Source organism: Bos indicus x Bos taurus, chromosome 6 (genome assembly GCF_003369695.1).
Source record: "Bos indicus x Bos taurus breed Angus x Brahman F1 hybrid chromosome 6, Bos_hybrid_MaternalHap_v2.0, whole genome shotgun sequence".
Classification (NCBI taxonomy): domain Eukaryota; kingdom Metazoa; phylum Chordata; class Mammalia; order Artiodactyla; family Bovidae; genus Bos; species Bos indicus x Bos taurus.
In genome coordinates, this window is record NC_040081.1 from 114787914 (window position 1) to 114806364 (window position 18451).

General features: G+C 61.4%; 1 protein-coding gene across 2 annotated transcripts; it reads left to right on the forward strand.

Annotated features, from left to right (window-relative positions):
• The first annotated feature begins 1597 nt into the window (after positions 1-1597).
• LRPAP1 (LDL receptor related protein associated protein 1) lies at positions 1598-15421 on the forward strand. 2 transcript variants are annotated; one of them, XM_027545160.1, is made up of 8 exons: positions 1598-1864; positions 7371-7515; positions 9417-9541; positions 10488-10608; positions 11009-11167; positions 11949-12031; positions 12771-12947; positions 14946-15421. In XM_027545160.1, exons 1-8 carry the CDS (start codon positions 1649-1651, stop codon positions 15006-15008), a joined length of 1089 nt encoding a protein of 362 aa, XP_027400961.1. In that variant the 5' UTR covers positions 1598-1648; the 3' UTR covers positions 15009-15421. The 2 variants fall into 2 exon arrangements, with proteins under 2 accessions (XP_027400961.1, XP_027400960.1); XM_027545159.1 differs by having other exon boundaries at positions 1605-1864; positions 11006-11167.
• Positions 15422-18451: the final 3030 nt, after the last annotated feature.

The following is an 18451-nucleotide window of genomic DNA, read 5'->3' on the forward strand; positions in this document are numbered from 1 at the left end:
CACTCCCTCTCAGGCACGGCCCACCATCCTCACCACACGTGGCTTGCCCAGCTCCTTCTTGAAGCACCAAAGCACCCCCGTGGGTGCCTCTACCTGACCCCAGAAGCTGCTCGAGGCCACTGTCTGGCTCCCACTCTTTCCCTGTTCCCCCGTCTCCCCACTGGGAGAGCGGCCCTAACACGTTGGCTGTATTCAGGTTTGCTTGTTTACTAAAATGCAGCAGGTGGGGAGAGAGAACAGGTACACAAACATCTCTAATAACAGAACAAGTGCAGGGGGAGAAGAGGATGCAATTTAAAGTTGGTGTTGAGGTGCAGGCACTCGCTAGATGGCGGGCGGGGGGAGCTTTGGGGAGGTGGGAACCCCTGTGGCTCCCTGGGAAGGAGTGGGCTTGGGAGGGGGGATCTAGGCTTCCTGACAGAGACATGTACAGTGGGGTGCCAGCCAAGGCCAATTTCCAGAGTTCATAAGGACAGGGAAGGCTCAACACCGAGGCAGGGGACACAGAAACAAGCTAAGTTGTCAGCCAGACACAGTCCCGAGTTTTCAACTGTTTCCTCTTTCCATGCAGCTGAGGGGAAAATGCCCTTGTGGGGGTCAATCCAGGATGGGAAATCAGATCTCTGACCCACCTATAGCCCCCAGCAGTCTCCCGTCCCAGCTAGGGCCACCCTAGCTGCACTGGTGCTGAAGCTGAAACTTCAATACTTTGTCCACCTGATGTGAAGAACTGACTCATTTTAAAAGACCCTGATGCTGGGAAACAGTGGAAACAATGGAAACAGTGACAGACTTTATTTTTTGGGGCTCCAAAACCACTGCAGATGGTGACTGCAGTCATGAAATTAAAAGACACTTGCTCCTTGGAAGAAAAGCTATGACCAAACTAGACAGCATATTAAAAAGCAAGAGACATTACTCTGCCAACAAAGATCCGTCTACTCAAAGCTATGGCTTTTCCAGTAGTCATGTATGGATGAGAGAGCTGGACCATAATGAAGGCTAAGCACTGAAGAACTGATGCTTGTGAACTGTGGTGTTGGAGAAGACTCTTGAGAGTCCCTTGGACTGCAAGGAGATCCAACCAGTCCATCCTGAAGGAAATCAGTCCTGAATATTCATTGGAAGGACTGATGCTGATGTTGAAGTTCCAATACTTTGGCCACCTGATGCGAAGAACGGACTCACTGGAAAAGACCCTGATGCTGGATAAGATTGAAGGCGGGAGGAGAAGAGGACAACAGAGGATAAGATGGTTGGATGGCATCACCGACTCAATGATGAGTTTGAGTGAGCTCCGGGAGTTGGTGATGTACAGGGAGGCCTGGCGTGCTGCAGTCCGTGGGGTGGCAAGTTAGTCGGACAGGACTAAGACTGAACTGAACTGAGCCACACTTAGCCCTGGAGGCGCCGGGAGAAACCAGGCCGTGGCTGCGGTTGCCTAGGAAATGCCCCAGCGCCGTGCCTCCGCAGGGCGCCCCGGGCCTTGTAGTCCGCCCGCTGGCTCCTTTCGGGTCGGCTGCGCGGGGAGGGACTACAACTCCCAGGAAGCAGCGCGGCGGGGCCTGGTGGGCGGGGCGAGCCCGGTGGGCGGGGCGGGGCCTTTTCCTTCCCGCAGCTCCCGGGGCTCCGCGTCTGGAGGCGGAAGATGGCGTCGCGGAGGGTCCTGTCTGGGCTGCGCGCGGTCCGGCAGCCGCCGCCGCCGCTGCTGCTGCTGCTTCTGCTCCTCGGGCCGTGGGCCGCGGCGGGCCATGCCGGCAAGTACTCGCGGGAGAAGAACGAGCCCGCGCCGCCCTCGAAGCGCGAGCCCGCGGCGGAGTTCCGCATGGAGAAGCTGAACCAGCTGTGGGAGAAGGCCCAGCGGGTGAGCGGCGACCGGGTCCCTCCACCTCGGGGCTCCGCGAGCCGGGACGTCCTCTGATCCTGGGGTCCGCGGAGCGCAGGCCCGGGTCTCTTCAGTCTCGAGGGTCCACGGGGCGTCCTCTGATCCTGGGGTCCTCGGAGCGCAGGCCCGGGTCTCTTCTGTCTCGGGGGTCTGCAGGGTGTCTTAATCCTGAGGTCCGCAGAACGCGGGCCCGGGTCTCTTCAGTCTCAGGGGTCTGCGGGGCGTCCTCTGATCCTGGGGTCTGCAGAGCCCAGGCCGGGGTCTCTTTAGTCTCGGGGGTCTGCTGGCCGGGGCCTCAAGCGTTTGACAGCCTCAGACCCGCCGGCACATACAGGTGCGAGTCCCTCTTACTGCGTGCCCTCTACCCTTCATCAGGGAACAGGGACCCTGGCCTGGTGATAACAGGTGAAGACAGGAGGCCTTGGCCTGGGCAGAGGGGCTGCCCCGTCAGTTTGAGGCCGAGATTCCCTTTCAGGTTTGCAGGTTTTTGCCTTTTCAACATTCTGTTTGCCTATATGGAGAAACAAGAAAACGGGTGATGCTGGTCATGAGGACAAGTCAGGGATAGCAGAGGCCTGAAAGCAGACAGATTCTTGTTAAATTGGGTGAGAGGATGTGGTGAGAAGGGAACGGCTACCCACTCCGGTATTCTGGCCTGGAGAATTTGCAAAGAGTCGGACACGACAGAGCGACTCACTTTCACATGTGGTGGGAGGATGACACCTGAAACATAAATGAAGTGAATCCGACCTTCCTCAAAGCCCAGAGGGCAAAGGACGCCTCTAAGGTCACTCCACCTGGAGGCAGCTTGCGAATTGACTGACCTGCACCAGCAGCTTCCTCATTAACATAACAGTCCCTGCTGTCTTTTTCAGGCGGGGGTTTTTTTAGAGAAATGGGTATTTACAAGCTTCCCCCAGCCTCTGGGCCTCTGTCTTCATCTCTCAAATAGAGTCTTAGCTTCAGTCTTCCAGTTTTAAGCACTCCTGAGTCCTTGAAAGAGAGCAAAGTGAGGACTAAGTTTGGGAAAAGAAAAGAAACCGAGGGGGAAGAAAGGTGGGGAGGGATATGACAGAGAGCCGCCTGCGGGGCAGTCAGGGCCCAGTAGATGCCCCCAGGCCCTTAGCTTCCAGGCCCCGCGCTGTGCCCTTGAGGATTCCGCTTGGAGCCCCCAGCTGTCAGGGCCACTGTGTGTGCGGCCTGCCTGGTGAGAGAGCACTCTGGGTTGGAGAGGCTGGAGGGCTTCCTGGGAGAAGGGGCTCTTGTGCCCACGAACCTGCCCAGAGCCCTCCTGCCCGCAGGGCGGTGCTGGTCAGCCCCGTCTTGTCTGTCCAGATGCCGCTTCACATCTGCCAGCCTCCTCACGCCTCCTGGCTGTCGCCTGCCCTCCAGCTGCGCCTCCATGACCCTCCCCGCCCCGCCCCTGCGCTCAGTCCCCTGAGACTGACCTGGTGACTGTGTGTGCAGTGTGACCTGGTCAGTCTCAGGTCACATCCGTCTGAGAGGGCCTCCTCCGTTCTCTGGGAACCCAGCACTGTCCTTGGACGGGCCGGCCTTGCACTAGACGTCTTTTCTGGGCCCCTCGGCCCTGAAATTCTCCAATGGCGTGTACAAGTGTTTTCTGCTGAACGAAGGGCACAGGTCCTCAGGGTGGGGTTCGTGCCTGGTGGCATCAGTTTCTTGGCTCCCTGAGCAGACCTGTGGAATACAAGCTGGCCTGTCCCAGCCTTCCTAGACGGTGAAGCTTCAGGAAGCTCCTCAGGTGGTGGCAGGAGCCCGCAAGGGGGCACGTGGTGCGGGCCTTGAGCCGAGTCCCGGGGTCAGCACTCCCCCGCCCAGAGCCGAGCCCAGACGGGAGGCAGGGCCAGCCCGAGGCACTCGTGGTTCTTAGCCTTTTGGTTTTGTTCTCGGGATAATTTGCTCTCTGAAAACATCAAGACTTTGGCCACCTGATGCGAAGGACTGACTCCTTAGAAAAGACCCTGATGTTGGGAAAGATTGAAGGGGGGAGGAGAAGGGGACGATAGAGGATGAGACGGTTGGATGGCATCACCGACTCGATGGACATGAGTTTGAGTAAACTCCGGAAGTTGATAGTGGACAGGGAGGCCTGGCGTGCTGCAGTCCATGGGGTCACAAAGAGTTGGACACAACTGAGCGACTGAACTGACTGAAAAAATATCACGTGTTTCTAAACATAAGGTGATCTCAGGGTGTGTCTTGCATGGCGTGTGCTCAGGGTGGGAGAAGGCGTCCCCGTCGTCTCTCGCCAGTCCTTCTGTGGGCCGGGGGTGCGGCTCCCACCTCGGTCCAGGGTCAGCGTGCAGAGCTGTGGCTGGAGCTGACATGTGCGTGGACGCTGGGTCCCAGGGGATTTTTTTTTTTTTGGTTGGTTGTTGGTTTTGGTTTTTTGTTGTTTTGTTTTACCATTTTTGAGGTATGATTGACCTCTGAAAAGTTCTATGTTGCTAATTAGTTTGGAGATAAGTGTACAGGCCCACAGACACACCCACCACCTCCCAGATATTCTCCTGAGCTCTTGTGTGTTATTATTTGTGGTAAGAACCTAAGACCGACCCCCCACCCCCACCCCTTAGCAAATTTTTAAATAATAAACAGTTTAAATGGGATTCCCAGGTGGTTCAGTGGTGAAGAATCTCCTGCCTTGCAGAAGACCCAGGTTCGATCCCTGGGTTGGGAAGATCCCCTGGAGAAGGGCAAGGCAACCCAGCCCAGTATTCTTACCTGGAGAATCCCATGGACAGAGGAGCCTGGAGGGCTACGGAGTCACAAGGAATTGTACACAACTGAGTGACTAAAGGGAATTCCCTGGTGGCTCAGAAGATAAAGCTTCTTCCTGCCATGCGGGAGACCAGGGTTCGATCCCTGGGTTGGGAAGATTCCCCTGGAGAAGGAAATGGCAACCCACTCCAGTATTCTTGCCTGGAGAATCCCGTGGACTGAGGAGCCTGGCTGGCTACGGTGCAGGGGATCGCAAAGAGTCGGACACGACTGAGCTGTGTAGTGTAGTGTGAGTGACTAAACAGCAGAAACGTGCGGTTGCCAGGGTCACACTGAGCGGTGAGGCTCCGGGACTCACTCGAGCCGCACGGCTGGCTCCCCTTTGACCAGCCCTTCATTTCCTCTCCTCTGCCTCTTGTCCACTCTCCACCCTCGTGGAGCGCTGTTGTGGAGGAGCGTTTGCTGATGCGTCTGGCTCATCTCACCCAGCGCCTGTGCCATCACAAAGGGCCAGTCCCCTTCTGTTTTGAGGCTCGTATTCCGTTGTACGTCTGTCCCGCGTTTTCCTTCTGTATCTCGATGGACATCTTGGTTGAGTTGTTCCCGTGTCTTGGCCGTTGTGACTGGTGCTGCAGGAAGCTTGGGAGCACAGGGCTTTCTTCGAGATTCTGGCTTCGGGCCTCTGGGTCAGTGCCCGGCGGGGATTGCTGGGTCGCACGGCCGCTCTCGTCTCCGTTTCTGAGGCACCTCCTCGCTGTTTGCCGCAGCGGCTGTGCCCATTCGCATCCCACCAGTCGCCCTCGGGGGCTCCCTTTGTTATCCCCCCAGCAGGGGCTGCTTTCCATTCCCCAGAGTAACTGACCTGTAACCTGACCTGTAACCGCTGTGAGGCGGTGTCTCTCATGGGGTTTCCATTCCTCCTGATGATCTGCGATCTGGAGGTTCTGTTCATGGCCCTCTTGGCCATTCATGTGTGATGTCTGGAGAAATTTATATTCAAGTCCTTTGCCTGTTTAAGAATTAGGTTATTCTTTTCAACAAGGAGTGGAAGCTCCAGGCAGAACAGCCAGGCAAGAAAAAGAAAGAAAAGTCATCCCGGTCAGAAAGGAAGAGGTAAGGGGCTCTGTTTGCAGATGACGTGCTCTCCACTTGTAGCAAACCTGAACACTGCACAGTCTCTAGATCTGTGAACAAGCTCGCCACGGTTACAGGGCACAGGAGCGACACGCAGGCCTCGCTGACGCTTCTGTTGCCAGCATCCAACTCTGAGAAGGAAATTGAGTCTGCCCCCCTTCCAGTAGCAGCGGAAAGGGTCCGATAGCCAGGGACACGCAGCCGTGTCCTCCAGGCAGGTGCTTACCCTCCCAGGGGCCCCTGACAGGAGCGGAGGAGAGGGCCCCGGGCTCGCGAGGGCCCACCCGAGAGCACCTCCAGGGAGGCGGCCAGGACGCTGCCCGGTGTCCGCCCAGCCCGGCAGGCGGACAGCAGGAAGTCGGGGCGAGTGGGGCCCCGGCGCCTCTGCCGTGAGTCCTCACCCTGCCTGGCAGCTTCGGTTTCCTCTCCACACCGTCTTCCTGCCCCGACTGAAGGTTCTAGCCCCGAGAGGTCTCTCTCTGCCTTCCTGCTCCTGTGCACGTGCGGGCACGCGTACGTGTGTGCCTCCAAGCCCGACCTCGCAAGGGTCCCCTTCCTGCAGGACAGGCAGGCTGTATGGGGTCAGGTCCCAGCGCCTGCCTGGGGTAGCGGGGCCCCCCAGGGAGCCTACGGGGGTCGCGGAAGGGCTGCCTAGGGGGCCCACACTGCAGCCCCGCGTCCTCACCGTGTCACCCCGCACGCCCTTCGAGGGGACAGGTGTCTGCCAGGCGTGCTAATGTGTTCATTTTTAAAGTTGCACGTTTAACGGCCTGACCACAGCCTTCGCATGCCGGTTCTGGCCCAGAAGTGAGGAGGCGCCCTTGGGCTGAGCACAGAGCAACCTCTGCCAGGAGCCGCAGAGCCCTTCTTAGCCCCGCAGCCCGTATCCAGGGAGGCCCCGCGCCCCTCGGTCAGCCCCCAGCACGGGCAGTGACCCTGGGGAGCGTAGCTGTGCTTTTTGTTGTTTAATTCAAGTCTTCCATAAACATGATCTACTCTCCAGTCCTTGCGGTTTATTTTTCATCCGAGTTACACATGCAGGGAGAAGTTTCTTGGGCGAGCCCAGCATCCGTGCGCCTGCGTCCCTGCGCCCAGGTGTGCACAGGTGCCCAGGGTCCAGGCTGGAGGGCGAGCCGGCCTGTCTTCCTCAGGACCAGTGCTCAGGCTGCTGATACCCCAGGGCTCCCTGGGGACGTGGTGTCCGCCGAGGCTGGAGGGCGAGCCAGCTTGTCTCCCCAGGGCGGGTGCACAGGCCGCCGATGCCCTGGGGCTCCCTGAGGACGCGGTGTCCGCTGAGGCTGGAGGGTGGGCTGGCCTGTCTCCCCAGCGCCCACGCTCAGGCCGCCGAAGCCCTGGGACTCCCTGGGGACGCAGTGTCCACCGAGGCTGGAGGGTGGGCCTGGGGCCTAAGGGCCGGTGGGCTCCACGCAGTGCACAGAGGCCCCTTTGACATTCTCGTGCGGGAGCGTGAGTGGGATCTTGAGCACCCAGGACCCGGGCTCCTCCTCCCCGCCTCTGGCGTCTCCTCTCTGAGGTCAGTTTCTTCTGGGCTGTCATTGGTCACAATGCAGCTGGTGGTCAGGCGTCCTCTCTTCTCCTCCTCCCGCAGCTGAATCTTCCTCCTTTGAAGTTGTCTGACCTCCACACTGATCTGAAGATTCAAGAGCGGGACGAATTCAAGTGGAAGAAGCTGAAGGCTGAGGGCCTGGATGAGGACGGGGAGGAAGAGGCGAAGCTGGTCCGCAGCCTCAGTGGTACTTCCCTTCTCGCTCCCCTCTCCTCTGGCCAAGGGCAGTGGTCGCCCCGACTCAGGCTCCAGCTTGGTGTTCTGACTTGGTCTGTGGGCAGGACAAGAGTCAGGACCGCTCCTGTGAGCCTGAGCCCTGCAGGGTGACCCTCAGCTCCAGGCGGGTGCAGCTGCCAGGCTGTCCTCGATGGGCCTTGGTTGGTGGGAGGGGGTCCAGGGCAAGGGCATCTGGCTGAGCGAGCTCCCAGTGGCCGAAGCCCCGGGTCTGTCTGGTCCGGGAAGACGGCCGGGGCGGCCTGGAGTCACCTAGACGAGGAAGCGGGGTGTTCCTGGGGTCTAGTCCCCTGGGAAGAGCAGAGCCCTCACGGTCCACGGCCGTGCCCAGGCAGGCCGCCTTGTTTGTCTGGGTGACACTGGTCTCTGTGGGCGCCCAGGTGACCTGGCAGGAGACTCAGCCGGCCTGGAGAGCTGGGGCCTGAGCTGGGCCCGCCGATCTGGGGGTGGTGTTCCCTGAGCGGCTGGCCGTCTTCTGGGTGTGGCCCGAGACCCCACATCCCACCCCCACCCCCAGCCGACGCAGCCCCTTTACAAGGCAGATGCCACACCTGGGTGTCCACATAGTGTGGCATCCAGACAGGACCCAGCGGTGGCCAGATCTGCCCTGCGCCCTGCAGACGGTGGTCACCCCTGCCCGGCGTCTCAGGGAGCTGGCGTGGAGGGTTGGCCTGGAGGCTGGGCTGACGGCAGACCCGCCCCCCCAAGCCAAGTCCTCACGGACGGCTGGGCCACCCCGAGGGCTGCACCTCCTGTGGGTCTGGCTCCCGTCGTTGGGTGAAGGGCTTCTGCAGTTTAGGAAGAGGGTCACACACGGGTTCTTAATGTTTCAAAAACCACAGGCTGGACACCAGGAGCACAGCCTCTCCACGGCTTACTCAAGACCCCTGTGGGCTGAGCCCCCAGGCAGGGTAGACAGGGCAGTGTAGCCCCACGAGGTGAGCTCAGTCTGAACGGGGCCCAGGGTGCCTCCAGCAGCAGGCCCAGGGCCAGGAACTGGGTGTGGGGGCTGCACAGGAGGCCGCGGGCCCCTCAGGGACCACGCGTGTCCAGTGCTCCTGGAGTCAGGCCAGAGGAGGGTCTGGGGGTCAGGGGCCAGGTGGCCTCAGCTTGAACGAGGACGCCAGGGATGGAGGTCAGGGGAGAGGAAGCTCAGGACCCCAGGAAGCCCGGGGGTGAAGCCTGGAGGGTGGATCCTGTCTGCAGCCTGGGGGCCCCATCCCTCTGAGCAGGGAGGGCAGGGCAGCGGGGTGGTTGATGGGAGTGGGCAGAGATGCCAGGAGGGGCGTCCAGGGCAGACCCAGCAGCCCAGCCCCGCTGCGGAGAGAGCTGCCTCCAGACCTCCCCAGGTACCCACCCTCCCCGACACAGCGCGGAGATGCAGGCCCCTGTGTGGTGTGGAGGCCGTGGGTGGGCGCTGTGTCCTGGGAGCTACGGAGAAACATCAGCCAGTCGCTGACCTGCAGTGACCAGCCAGCAGCGGCTGAGCCAGTCCCCGCTCCACTGTCGTTAGTAAACTTTCCCCTGGCAGCTGTTGACAGCAAGGTCCCACCGTTAGAAATCTTCTCCAGATTTAGACATGGGTTGTGGGGGGGCTGCCCCTGCCCACGTGGCCCCGTCCACTTCCGTCCCAGCTGGACCTTGCCCCTCGACAGGATCAGATGGCGAACCTGTGAAGGCGGTCCCAGGTGCCAGGCCTGTGCGCGGCTCTCCGCACGGGGAGGGGTGGAGGGGTTGGCTGGAAGCCGGCCGGGGCGGGGGAGCCCCAGGTCCCTGCTCCTCCCCAGGTCCTGAGCGGCAGAGGAGGGTACTGCCCCCAGCCCACCGCCCTGACCCCGCCCTGTTCCCTCCTAGTCATCCTGGCCAAGTACGGTCTGGACGGCAGGAAGGACTCTCGGGTCGTGAGCAGCAACTTCGTCGACCACGGCCCCGATGACGAGAGCCTGGAGGACCCCCGGCTGGAGAAGCTGTGGCACAAGGTACCCTCTGCCGAGAGCCACCCTCGGCCCTGGCGTCCTGCCCGGGGCGGCCCGTCTCACCCCGCGGGCCTTCCTCCCCGGCCCCGCTGGCCTGTAGTCCCGTGTCTGCCCCACCTGGAGTGCTTGCTGCTGTGAACAGGAGCTCGCAACGTGTGTTTGCATGGGAGTTTCTTGTGGTACATGGGGGCCTGAGCCTCGCGCGTTGCAAAGCGTGCTCGTGAACCTGTGGTTAGAAACGCAGGCTTGGGGTGTCATGAGCGGCTCTTTTCACTTGGTGCCTGAACTGTCAACCTGTGAACAGGGCGGGCAGCGGGGGCACTGACCGTTCCCTGCCCAGGGAGAACCCGCGTGTAAGTAGGAGTCAGCCCTCTGTCTGCGGAGTCAGCCAACTGCTGATCGTGTAGCAGTGCAGTGTTTTTTTTTAAATAACCTGCATGTAAATGGGCCCACAGGGGTCAGACCTGTGTCCGGGGTCATCTGTGTGTGATCTGCGCTTGGATCCTGTGGATGGTTTCTGTGAGCTCGGCCAGGGTGGGGGTGCCAGCTGGCCGGGGGCCGTGGGGGTCTTCTCTCTGGGACCTGCCATCCTTGGTCATGAGGGGTGGGGCCGGAGGGGGGAGCTTCCTCGGGGCTGAGCCCAGGACCCGTTATTCCCTCGTGTGTATGCACCCTGCACCCCTACCCCTGGGCGGGTGGGGCGATGCCCTGGGGAGTGGCCAGGACTCCCCTGGCCCCTGCCCCGGCCCAAGGTCCTGCTGGGGTCCATCCCCATGCCCGGCTCGCTGGGTGGTCTCCCCGCCATCTGCCCTGGAGGCGGTCAGGTCTGGGCTCCTGCCCTGCCCTGCGGTAAGGTGGGTGAAGGCGGAGAACCGGGCCTGTGCTGGGGTCCCGCTGGCCCGGGTGAGAGTGGGCCCCGGGGCGTTCACCGGAGGCGCTACCCTTGCAGGCGAAGACCTCTGGGAAGTTCTCCAGCGAAGAACTGGACAAGCTGTGGCGGGAGCTTCAGCACCACAAGGAGAAGGTGCAGGAGTACCACGCGCTGCTGGAGACCCTGGGCGGGGCCGAAGGTGCTCCCTGCGCCGTCGGGGCCCAGACTGTTCCAGAACGGTGGTGGGGGGGGTGGCGAAGGTGCTCCCTGCGGCAGCCCGGGCCCAGAATGTTCCAGAACTGGGGGGGTGGGGGGAGCACCACGCCCTCAGGGGTGGGGCCGAAGGTGCTCCCTGCGCCGGCAGGGCCCAGACTGTTCCAGAACAAGGAGGGGGTGGTCCACGCCCTCAGGCCTCCCGGCTTCTGAGCAGGAGCGGCTCGGGCCCCATCAGGTGCTCAGATGGGCTGCCTCTCCTGTCGCCTCGGGGGTAGCCCCCAAGGGGTGGTGGTCTCAGGTCCTACCTTGGAGTCAGCAGGGCGGGGCGCGGGGCGCAGCGTCCCAGGCCGGCCCCTCACAGGCCCCTGGCCTGGCTCCAGCAGAAAGCCACGAGAACGCCATCGGGCCAGTGGACCTGCGTGGCGTGCAGGCGGAGGCGCTGGCGAGCAGGCATGCGGAGCTGAAGGACCGGCTGCGGAGCATCGGCCAGGGCTTCGACCGGCTGCGCAGGGTCAGCCACCAGGGCTACGGCGCCGAGACTGGTGAGCCGCCACCCAGCTGTGACACCTGTCCTGGCGTTCTCCACCCTCTGTTCCCCGAGCGCTGACCACGGGGCGGCCACTGCTCTTCGCCCAGGGGCACGTCAAGGCCGCGAGACGGGCTCCCTGCTCCTCGGCCCAATGCGGGCGCCCTGGGCTTGCTCAGCCCGCAGGGGTAGGGCGCCCGGAACATGCCGCAGGCCCACTGTGCCGACCTGCTGAATTTCCGGGGAGCAGGGACCCCCGCGGGCCCGGCCGTGCGGAGGGGTGGGGCCAAGGCTGGCCGCGGTGCCTCAGCCCCTGCCCTCCAGGGGCGGCACACTGGGTGGCTCCTCCTGCTGGAGCGCTTCCTGCAGCCTCGGGCAGCAGGAGGGGTCTGCAGGGGAGGGGTGGGGAGCTGGCCACGTGGCCCACGTGCTCCCAGCTTCCTCCAGGGCTGGAGGAAGGTGGCTGACAAGCGCTGGCTAAAGGGTCCCCTCCATTTGGTTTCCGTTGCTCCAGAGCTGTGAGGACAGGCAGCAGCCTGAGTCTCAGCCTAGAGCTGCGGGTGGGGGACCCCGCAGAGTCAGAGGCGCCCCCCAGCCCTGGAGTGCGCCCCCTGCTCACTCGAGCAGCGGCTCCTGTGCCCTGGGGAGTGGCGGCCTGACCTGGGAGCTGCCGGCTGAGCGCGGGCGCAAGGAGTGCTTCCCGAGGACGCTGGCACACGCCCTGTGCCCTGCACAGGTGGCACGTGGCCCCTGGGCGTCCCGGGCAGGAGTCACAGCCCGTCTTCACTCTCGTGCAGAGTTCACGGAGCCCCGGGTGCTGGATCTCTGGGACATGGCCAAGTCAGCCAACTTCACCGAGAAGGAGCTGGAGTCCTTCCGGGTAAGGGTGGCGCCCCAGCCCCGTGGGGTGGCAGCGTCTCCTTGGTGGACACGCTGATGATGCGGGAAAGGCCCCCTTCTCCAACCCAAGCAGACCAGCGTGTGCACAGCACCGTTTCCAGGCCCCCTGCTGCCCTGAGTCCTGGTCGGCGGCCCGTGTGAGACAAAGCCGACCTCCAGCAGCGGACACTTTCACTTTTCACTTCCATGCATTGGAGAAGGAAATGGCAACCCACTCCAGTGTTCTTGCCTGGAGAATCCCAGGGACAGGGGAGCCTGGTGGGGTGCCGTCTGTGGGGTCGCACAGAGTCGGACACGACTGACGTGACTTAGTAGTAGTAGTAGCGGCGGGCGCTGTGACTCCAGCTGTCTGCTGAGTTTGGGGCTCACCAGGTGTGAGGAGTAGGTTCATAGGACAGGTGGATTCAGAGGGTTATGGAGGCACCCCTGAGGCCCTGCAGGGTCTGTGCTGGACCCAGAGGGAGGGAGGGTTTTGGGGTCACTCACCTCCACATGGTCCTGTCGTGGCAGAGCCACCACAGGTCAGGGGTCAGGGAAGGGCACGGGCCCCGGGCCTGTGAGGCTGTTGGTTCCCTGGACAGGAGCGCGGGGCGGGGTGGGCGCTGCGCTCCAGGGGCCTGCAGAGCGGAAGGTGGTAGACGTGTGTGGGAGGCGTCTGTCGCGGGCCTGGAGGCGGTGGGGCGTGTCGGGGAGGTTCAGTTGTTTCAATCTCATCCCAGGAGGAGCTCAAGCACTTTGAAGTTAAAATTGAAAAGCACAACCATTACCAGAAGCAGCTAGAAATTTCTCACCAGAAGCTGAAGCACGTGGAGAGCTTTGGGGATCAGGAGCACGTCACCCGCAACAGGGAGCGCTATGCCACGCTGGAGGAGAGGACCAAGGAGCTGGGCTACAAGGTGGGTGTGCGGCGCCTGCTGCCCCGGCACTCACCGCACGCAGGGGCGTCGGACACAGGGTCAGGCCCCCGCCCCTGCCCGGGGCTGCACAGCCCTGGGGGGGTCGGGGCTGGGCTGTGGGGCAGGGGCCTCCCAGGCCTCCCCTCTGCCCCACCACCCCGCCTCCGGGCCCCCCACCCCGCCTCCGGGCCCCCCACCAGGTGACCAGCAAGAGTTTTGGTGCGGCCGCACCCACGGGGGGCGGTGGGCAGGCAGGACGGAGCCGGGCTCTTCCAGCCGCACAGCTGGGACGTGTGGCCCGCCCCGGTCCTGAGTGACCTTCATCCCCGTGAGCTGCCCGGTGGCTCTGGGGGCTCCTGAGTGGCCGCAGGAGCCGGCGGAGCTTCGGGCCAGGGACACGTGGGCTCCATACTCGGCGCCACGGGAGATGGGCCACAACAGACGGCCTTCACAGCGTCACTCCCCGTGCGCGGCGGGCGCCCTCGGTGGGGTGACGTGAGAATCCCGGAGGACGTGCAGGACGCAGAGACCGAAGCCCCCTCGCTGGGGCACCTGACCCGGCAGGGCCTCCCTCTGGTCATCAGCCGTGAGCCCACAGCTCAGGGCACCTCCCAGGCACCAAGATCTGAGGGGCCCGTCTCCGGAGGGGGCTTGGGTTCAGGCTCAGTGAGGCAGCGAGGGGCAGGCGGCGTGGACCCACTGCGGAGCCAGCGGCACAGGCGTGGACACCACTGTGGGTGCATAGGGGAGCCAGGCCCGCAGAGGGCTCTGCAAGGGCCTGCTCTGTGCCTCCTGTATAGGGCACCCTCCCTATTCAGGGTAAGTTAGACGGGAAAGAAAGGAAAGTACCAGAATAGGGGGGGACGACCAGGGAGAAGCCAGACCCTGCTGTGACGAGAGGAAGAAGAGAGAAGCTTCCCCAATGGTGCTCCGTGGAAGCCCCAGCTGCTGCCCCGCTCCAGGCCCCACCAGCCCAGGGGGCTCCCACCCTCGGGCTCTGTGTGCCCGGGGAGCAGGGCAGAGCCCGGGGAGGAGGGCAGAGCCGGGCCCTGAGAGGCCACGGAGGCCCCCGCCGCTGTGATGAGGACAGAGCCTGGGGAGCCAGGGGTGGGCTGGGTCTTCATTCGTCGTTTGTTTTTGTGTATTTTTTGTTGCACCCTGAAACCGCGTAGCTTGAGAATCAGGTTAAACTACAGGGAAAAAAAGAGCAAAGACCACAACACAGAGGCCACACGGTAGGCTCCTAAACAATCAGTGGGTCACGGAAGAAATGGAGGAAGAAGTCAGAGTGACCTGGAGACAAAACCCAGAGGACGTCGCAGGAGCAGTTCCAGGAGGGCGGTTTGTAGCCACACAAGCCCACCTCAGGGGGCGGAACATGCAACCTGACTTTACACTGGAACCAGAGAAAGAACAGACAAACCCAGAGTCAGGAGAGGGACGGGGACAAAGGTCAGAGCAGAAACGTGAGGAGGAAAAAAAGACTAAAAAAATGAGGAAAGGTCAACGAAACGAAGAGCTGGTGTGTTAGAAAAACAGAATTACGTGGGGGCTCTGCCCGCAGCGCGGGAGACCCGGGTTCCATCCCTGGGTCGGGAAGATCCCCAGAGAAGGCAATGGCAACCCACTCCAGTACTCTTGCCTGGAGAATTCCATGGATGGAGGAGCCCGGTGGGCTACAGTCTGTGGGGTCGCACAGTCAGACACGATTAAGGGACCTTACTTTTACTTTCAAACAGAATTGATAAACCTTTAGCCAGACTCATCAAGAAGAAAAGAAGTGAGGATGCTGGGTGGAGAGAGAGGCCCTTCGCGGGGTTCCCCAGAGGCTGTTTCTGGTTAATGAACTGCTCCAATAGTTTATCTTATGGGTTATAGATGGGGGCTCAGTGGGGAGGCACTTGGAAAGCGAACCGCCGAGCTCTTCTCTGCAGCAGTAGGCTGAGCCTCGGGCCGTGCGCAGCTCTCCCGTGTGACCAGCCCGCGCTGTTCCTGCAGGTGAAGAAGCACATGCAGGACCTGTCCAGCCGCATCTCCAGGGCCCGCCACAACGAGCTCTGAGGCCACACAGCAAGCTCTGAGGCCCCGCAGCGCAGCCAGCCGCACGGAGGAGGAGGCAGCGGCCTGGGGTTCCCGAAGAGGGCCCCAGACCCTCAGGAGTCACTTGTCCGCCAGCAGAACCTCAGGGAAGGCGTGGAGGGGACCGGCCAGGAGGGGCCGTAGCCGGAAGGACGGACAGACTGCCGCGGGTGCCCCGGGGCCGGGAGGAGCTCCACAAGCCCGCGCCCCCTGCCTGACAGCCGGCTGCCCCCATGTCAGGAACGCGGTTCCCAGCTGCCCCTGGAGCGGTGGCCGCTGTGCTACAAGGCCGCGGTTTGCATTGAAATCCTATGACTGCCACTGGAAATGCCGTGTACAGAAGTCCTTACACGTACGTGACAGTATTTAATTAAACCTCGCCGTCACAGCTGTCACCGGCCCCGCCTTGCTGTGTCTGCTGGGCCCGGGGACTCCAGGCCCCTCTCCTGCCCTGTCCCCATGCCCCCAGTCTCTGTGTTGGGAGATGCGGGAGGGCTGCTGGGCTTGGCTGGGCCTCCCTGGCTTGGCGCTGAACTCCTTGGGTGGGTGGAGTACCACCCTGGCCTCTGACGTGAGGTCCTACCCCTGCGGGTCGGAGTTGCAGGGGAGCCCAGCAGCCTTCCGGGCTCACCGACCACTCTGGACTGTTCCTGGCCCCTCGGCCAAGGGCCCAAGGCAGGGCCGGATCCACAGGGCCCGTGGGCCCCAGACACTGCTGGGTGCCGTGTCCTGCTCTCGGCCATGTCTGACTTGCCATCATCACTGGCACCCTGGGGGCAGACGCCCTGTTAGCTGGTCTTAGAAGGAAGGCCAGGGCAGCCGTCCCGGACCGTCGCAGCACTGGGAAGAGCAGGGAGGGGGTCCTATGGCAGGAGGTCCCCCCTCCAGGTCACTGGGCCTGGCGCCTGTCCAGCCTCGGAGACCCACCCAGGCCCTCACATCGTGTCTGCCCCCGACTGCCCACTGCCATGTCCCTCCCAGCCGGGGCCAGGCTGCGGGCAGGGCTGGGGCCGCTGCACTGAGACAGCCGTCTGAGGACAAAGGAGGACCTTTGCCTTCCAGGGTGGAGCCCAGGTGTCCAGAGTGCTTGGGTGCCGGGGGTGGTAAGAGCCCCCAGCCACACACTGAGGGCTGAGACCCCCTCTGCAGGAACATCCTGGCCCTTGTGGGCTCACAGTGGGGGACAGAACAGGGTCCGCCCGGGACGTGGACGCTAACGGGGACTCAGTTTACTGTCCGAGGAGCCGACAGCCTGGAGGCTGCTCCTGGCTCAGACGTGCCGGAGGAGCGACGGGCCCTCGCCGGTCTCTTGTTGGCCCTGGAGGGCGTCGGTGAGGCGAAGGCCCTGCTCAGGGGCAGTGGCTGCTCTGTGCAGCTGTGGCTTCTCAACGATCATTTGGGGCACACAGTGTTCATACAGGGCAAAGAACATGCCTGTGGCTCAGCGGGCTCCCCACGAATGCTGGGGACCCACACCAGCCCACCAAGTGCAGGGCCCCAGGGTTCCCCCAGCACTCTTCTCTGAAGCAAGCCACTTAGGGTGTCCCCAAAACCTCCACGTTGGAACCTAACCTCCAAGGTGATGGCACCTGGAGGCGGGGCCTTGAGGTAATCAGGTCAGGAGGTGGGGTCCTCATGAAGGGCGTCGGTGCCTTTACAGGAGAGACCCCAGGGAGCACCCTTGTCTCCTCTAACATGAGAACACGGTGAGGAAGAGGAGGCTGGCCCCACCAGACCTCCCCCAGCATAACCTGTCCTTCCAACCTCCAGAACCGGAAGTAAACACTGTTAAGCCCCACCCCACCCCCGCCTGTGGTTTTCACAGTGGGCCTGCCTCAGCTCACGATGACACTTCCTCCTCCCGACCCCCACCTCGCAGACCCGGGCCCTGGGCAAGGGTGCTTGTGTGTGAGCCCACAGAAGGCTGCCAGGCCGGGCCCATCCCCACGCCCAGCTCCTCACTTGCCTCCCTTGGGCTTGCCTCAGGTGCCTTAGCCCTGCCGATGGATACTTAGTACCAGACGTGGAACAACGGACTGGTTCCAAGTTGGGAAAGGAGTATGACAAGCCCTGCTTATTAACTTACATGCCAAGTACATCACGCAAAATGCTGGGCTGGATGAAGCACAAGCTGGAATCAAGATTGCCAGGAGAAATATCAATAACCTCAGATATGCAGATGGCACCACCCTTATGGCAGAAAGGGAAGAACTAAAGACCTTGATGAAAGTGAAAGCAGAGAGTGAAAAAGCTGGTTTAAAACTCAACATTCAAAAAACCAAGATCATGGCATCTGGTCTCATCATTTCATGGCAAATAGATGGGGAAACAGTGCAAACAGTGGCTGACTTTATTTTTCTGGGCTCCAAAATCACTGTGGATGGTGATTGCAGCCATGAAATTAAAAGACGTTTACTCCTTGGAAGGAAAGTTATGACCAACATAGATAGCATATTCAAAAGCAGAGACATTACTTTGCCAACAAAGGTCCGTCTAGTCAAGGCTATGGTTTTTCCAATGGTCATGTATGGATGTGAGAGTTGGACCATAAAGAAAGCTGAACTTTCAATTCAAAAGAACTGATGGCTTTTGAACTGTGGTGCTGGAGAAGGCTCTAGAGTCCCTTGGACTGCAAGGAGATCGAACCAGTCCATTGTAAAGGAAATCAGTCCTGAATATTCATTGCAAGGACTGATGCTGAAGCTGAAACTCCAACACTTGAGCCACCCGATGCGAAGAACTGACTCATTGGAAAAGACCCTGATGCTGGGCAAGATTGAAGGCGGGAGGAGAAGGGGATGACAGAGGATGAGATGGTTGGATGGCATCACCGACTTGACGGACATGAGTTTGAGTAAACTCAGGAGATAGTGGAGGACAAGGAAGGCTGGCGCGCTGCAGTCCTTGGGGTCACAAAGAGCCGGACACGACTGAGCGACTGAACAACGAGGGCACTGCTGTAAAACACACAGATGAGTGGAACAGAGCCAAGGTCAGAAGCAAACCCCACTTACGTGGTCAGTTAACTTGTGACAGAGGAGCCAAGAATATACGATGGGGAAAGGATAGTCTCTTCAATAAACGGTGTTGGGAAAACTGGGCCACTGTCTCACACCAGGGCCGCTGGTGGTGAAGAACCCGCCTGCCAGTGCAGGAGATGGAAGAGACGTGGGTTTGATCCCTGAGTCGGGAAGATTCCCTGGAGGAGAGCATGGCAACCCACTCCAGTATTCTTGCCTGGAGACAAGAGGAGCCTGGTGGGTGACAGGCCACAAGGTCACAGAGTTGGACACGAATGAAGCAAGTCAGCACATATCTTACACCATGTATAAAAATTAATGGATTAAAGAATGTAAGACTGGAAACCATAAAACTCCTAAAAGAAAACCTAGGCAGTAAGCTCCCTGACATCGGTCTTGGTGATA

Bases quoted from the DNA above. Each gene is read 5' to 3' on its own strand.
- LRPAP1 (XM_027545159.1), top strand. From the start codon at position 1,649: ATGGCGTCGCGGAGGGTCCTGTCTGGGCTGCGCGCGGTCCGGCAGCCG. The intron at 10,609-11,005 runs GTGCTCCCTGCG...GCCTGGCTCCAG, and splicing joins GACCCTGGGCGGGGCCGAAG to CAGAAAGCCACGAGAACGCC. The intron at 12,948-14,945 runs GTGGGTGTGCGG...CTGTTCCTGCAG, and splicing joins CCAAGGAGCTGGGCTACAAG to GTGAAGAAGCACATGCAGGA.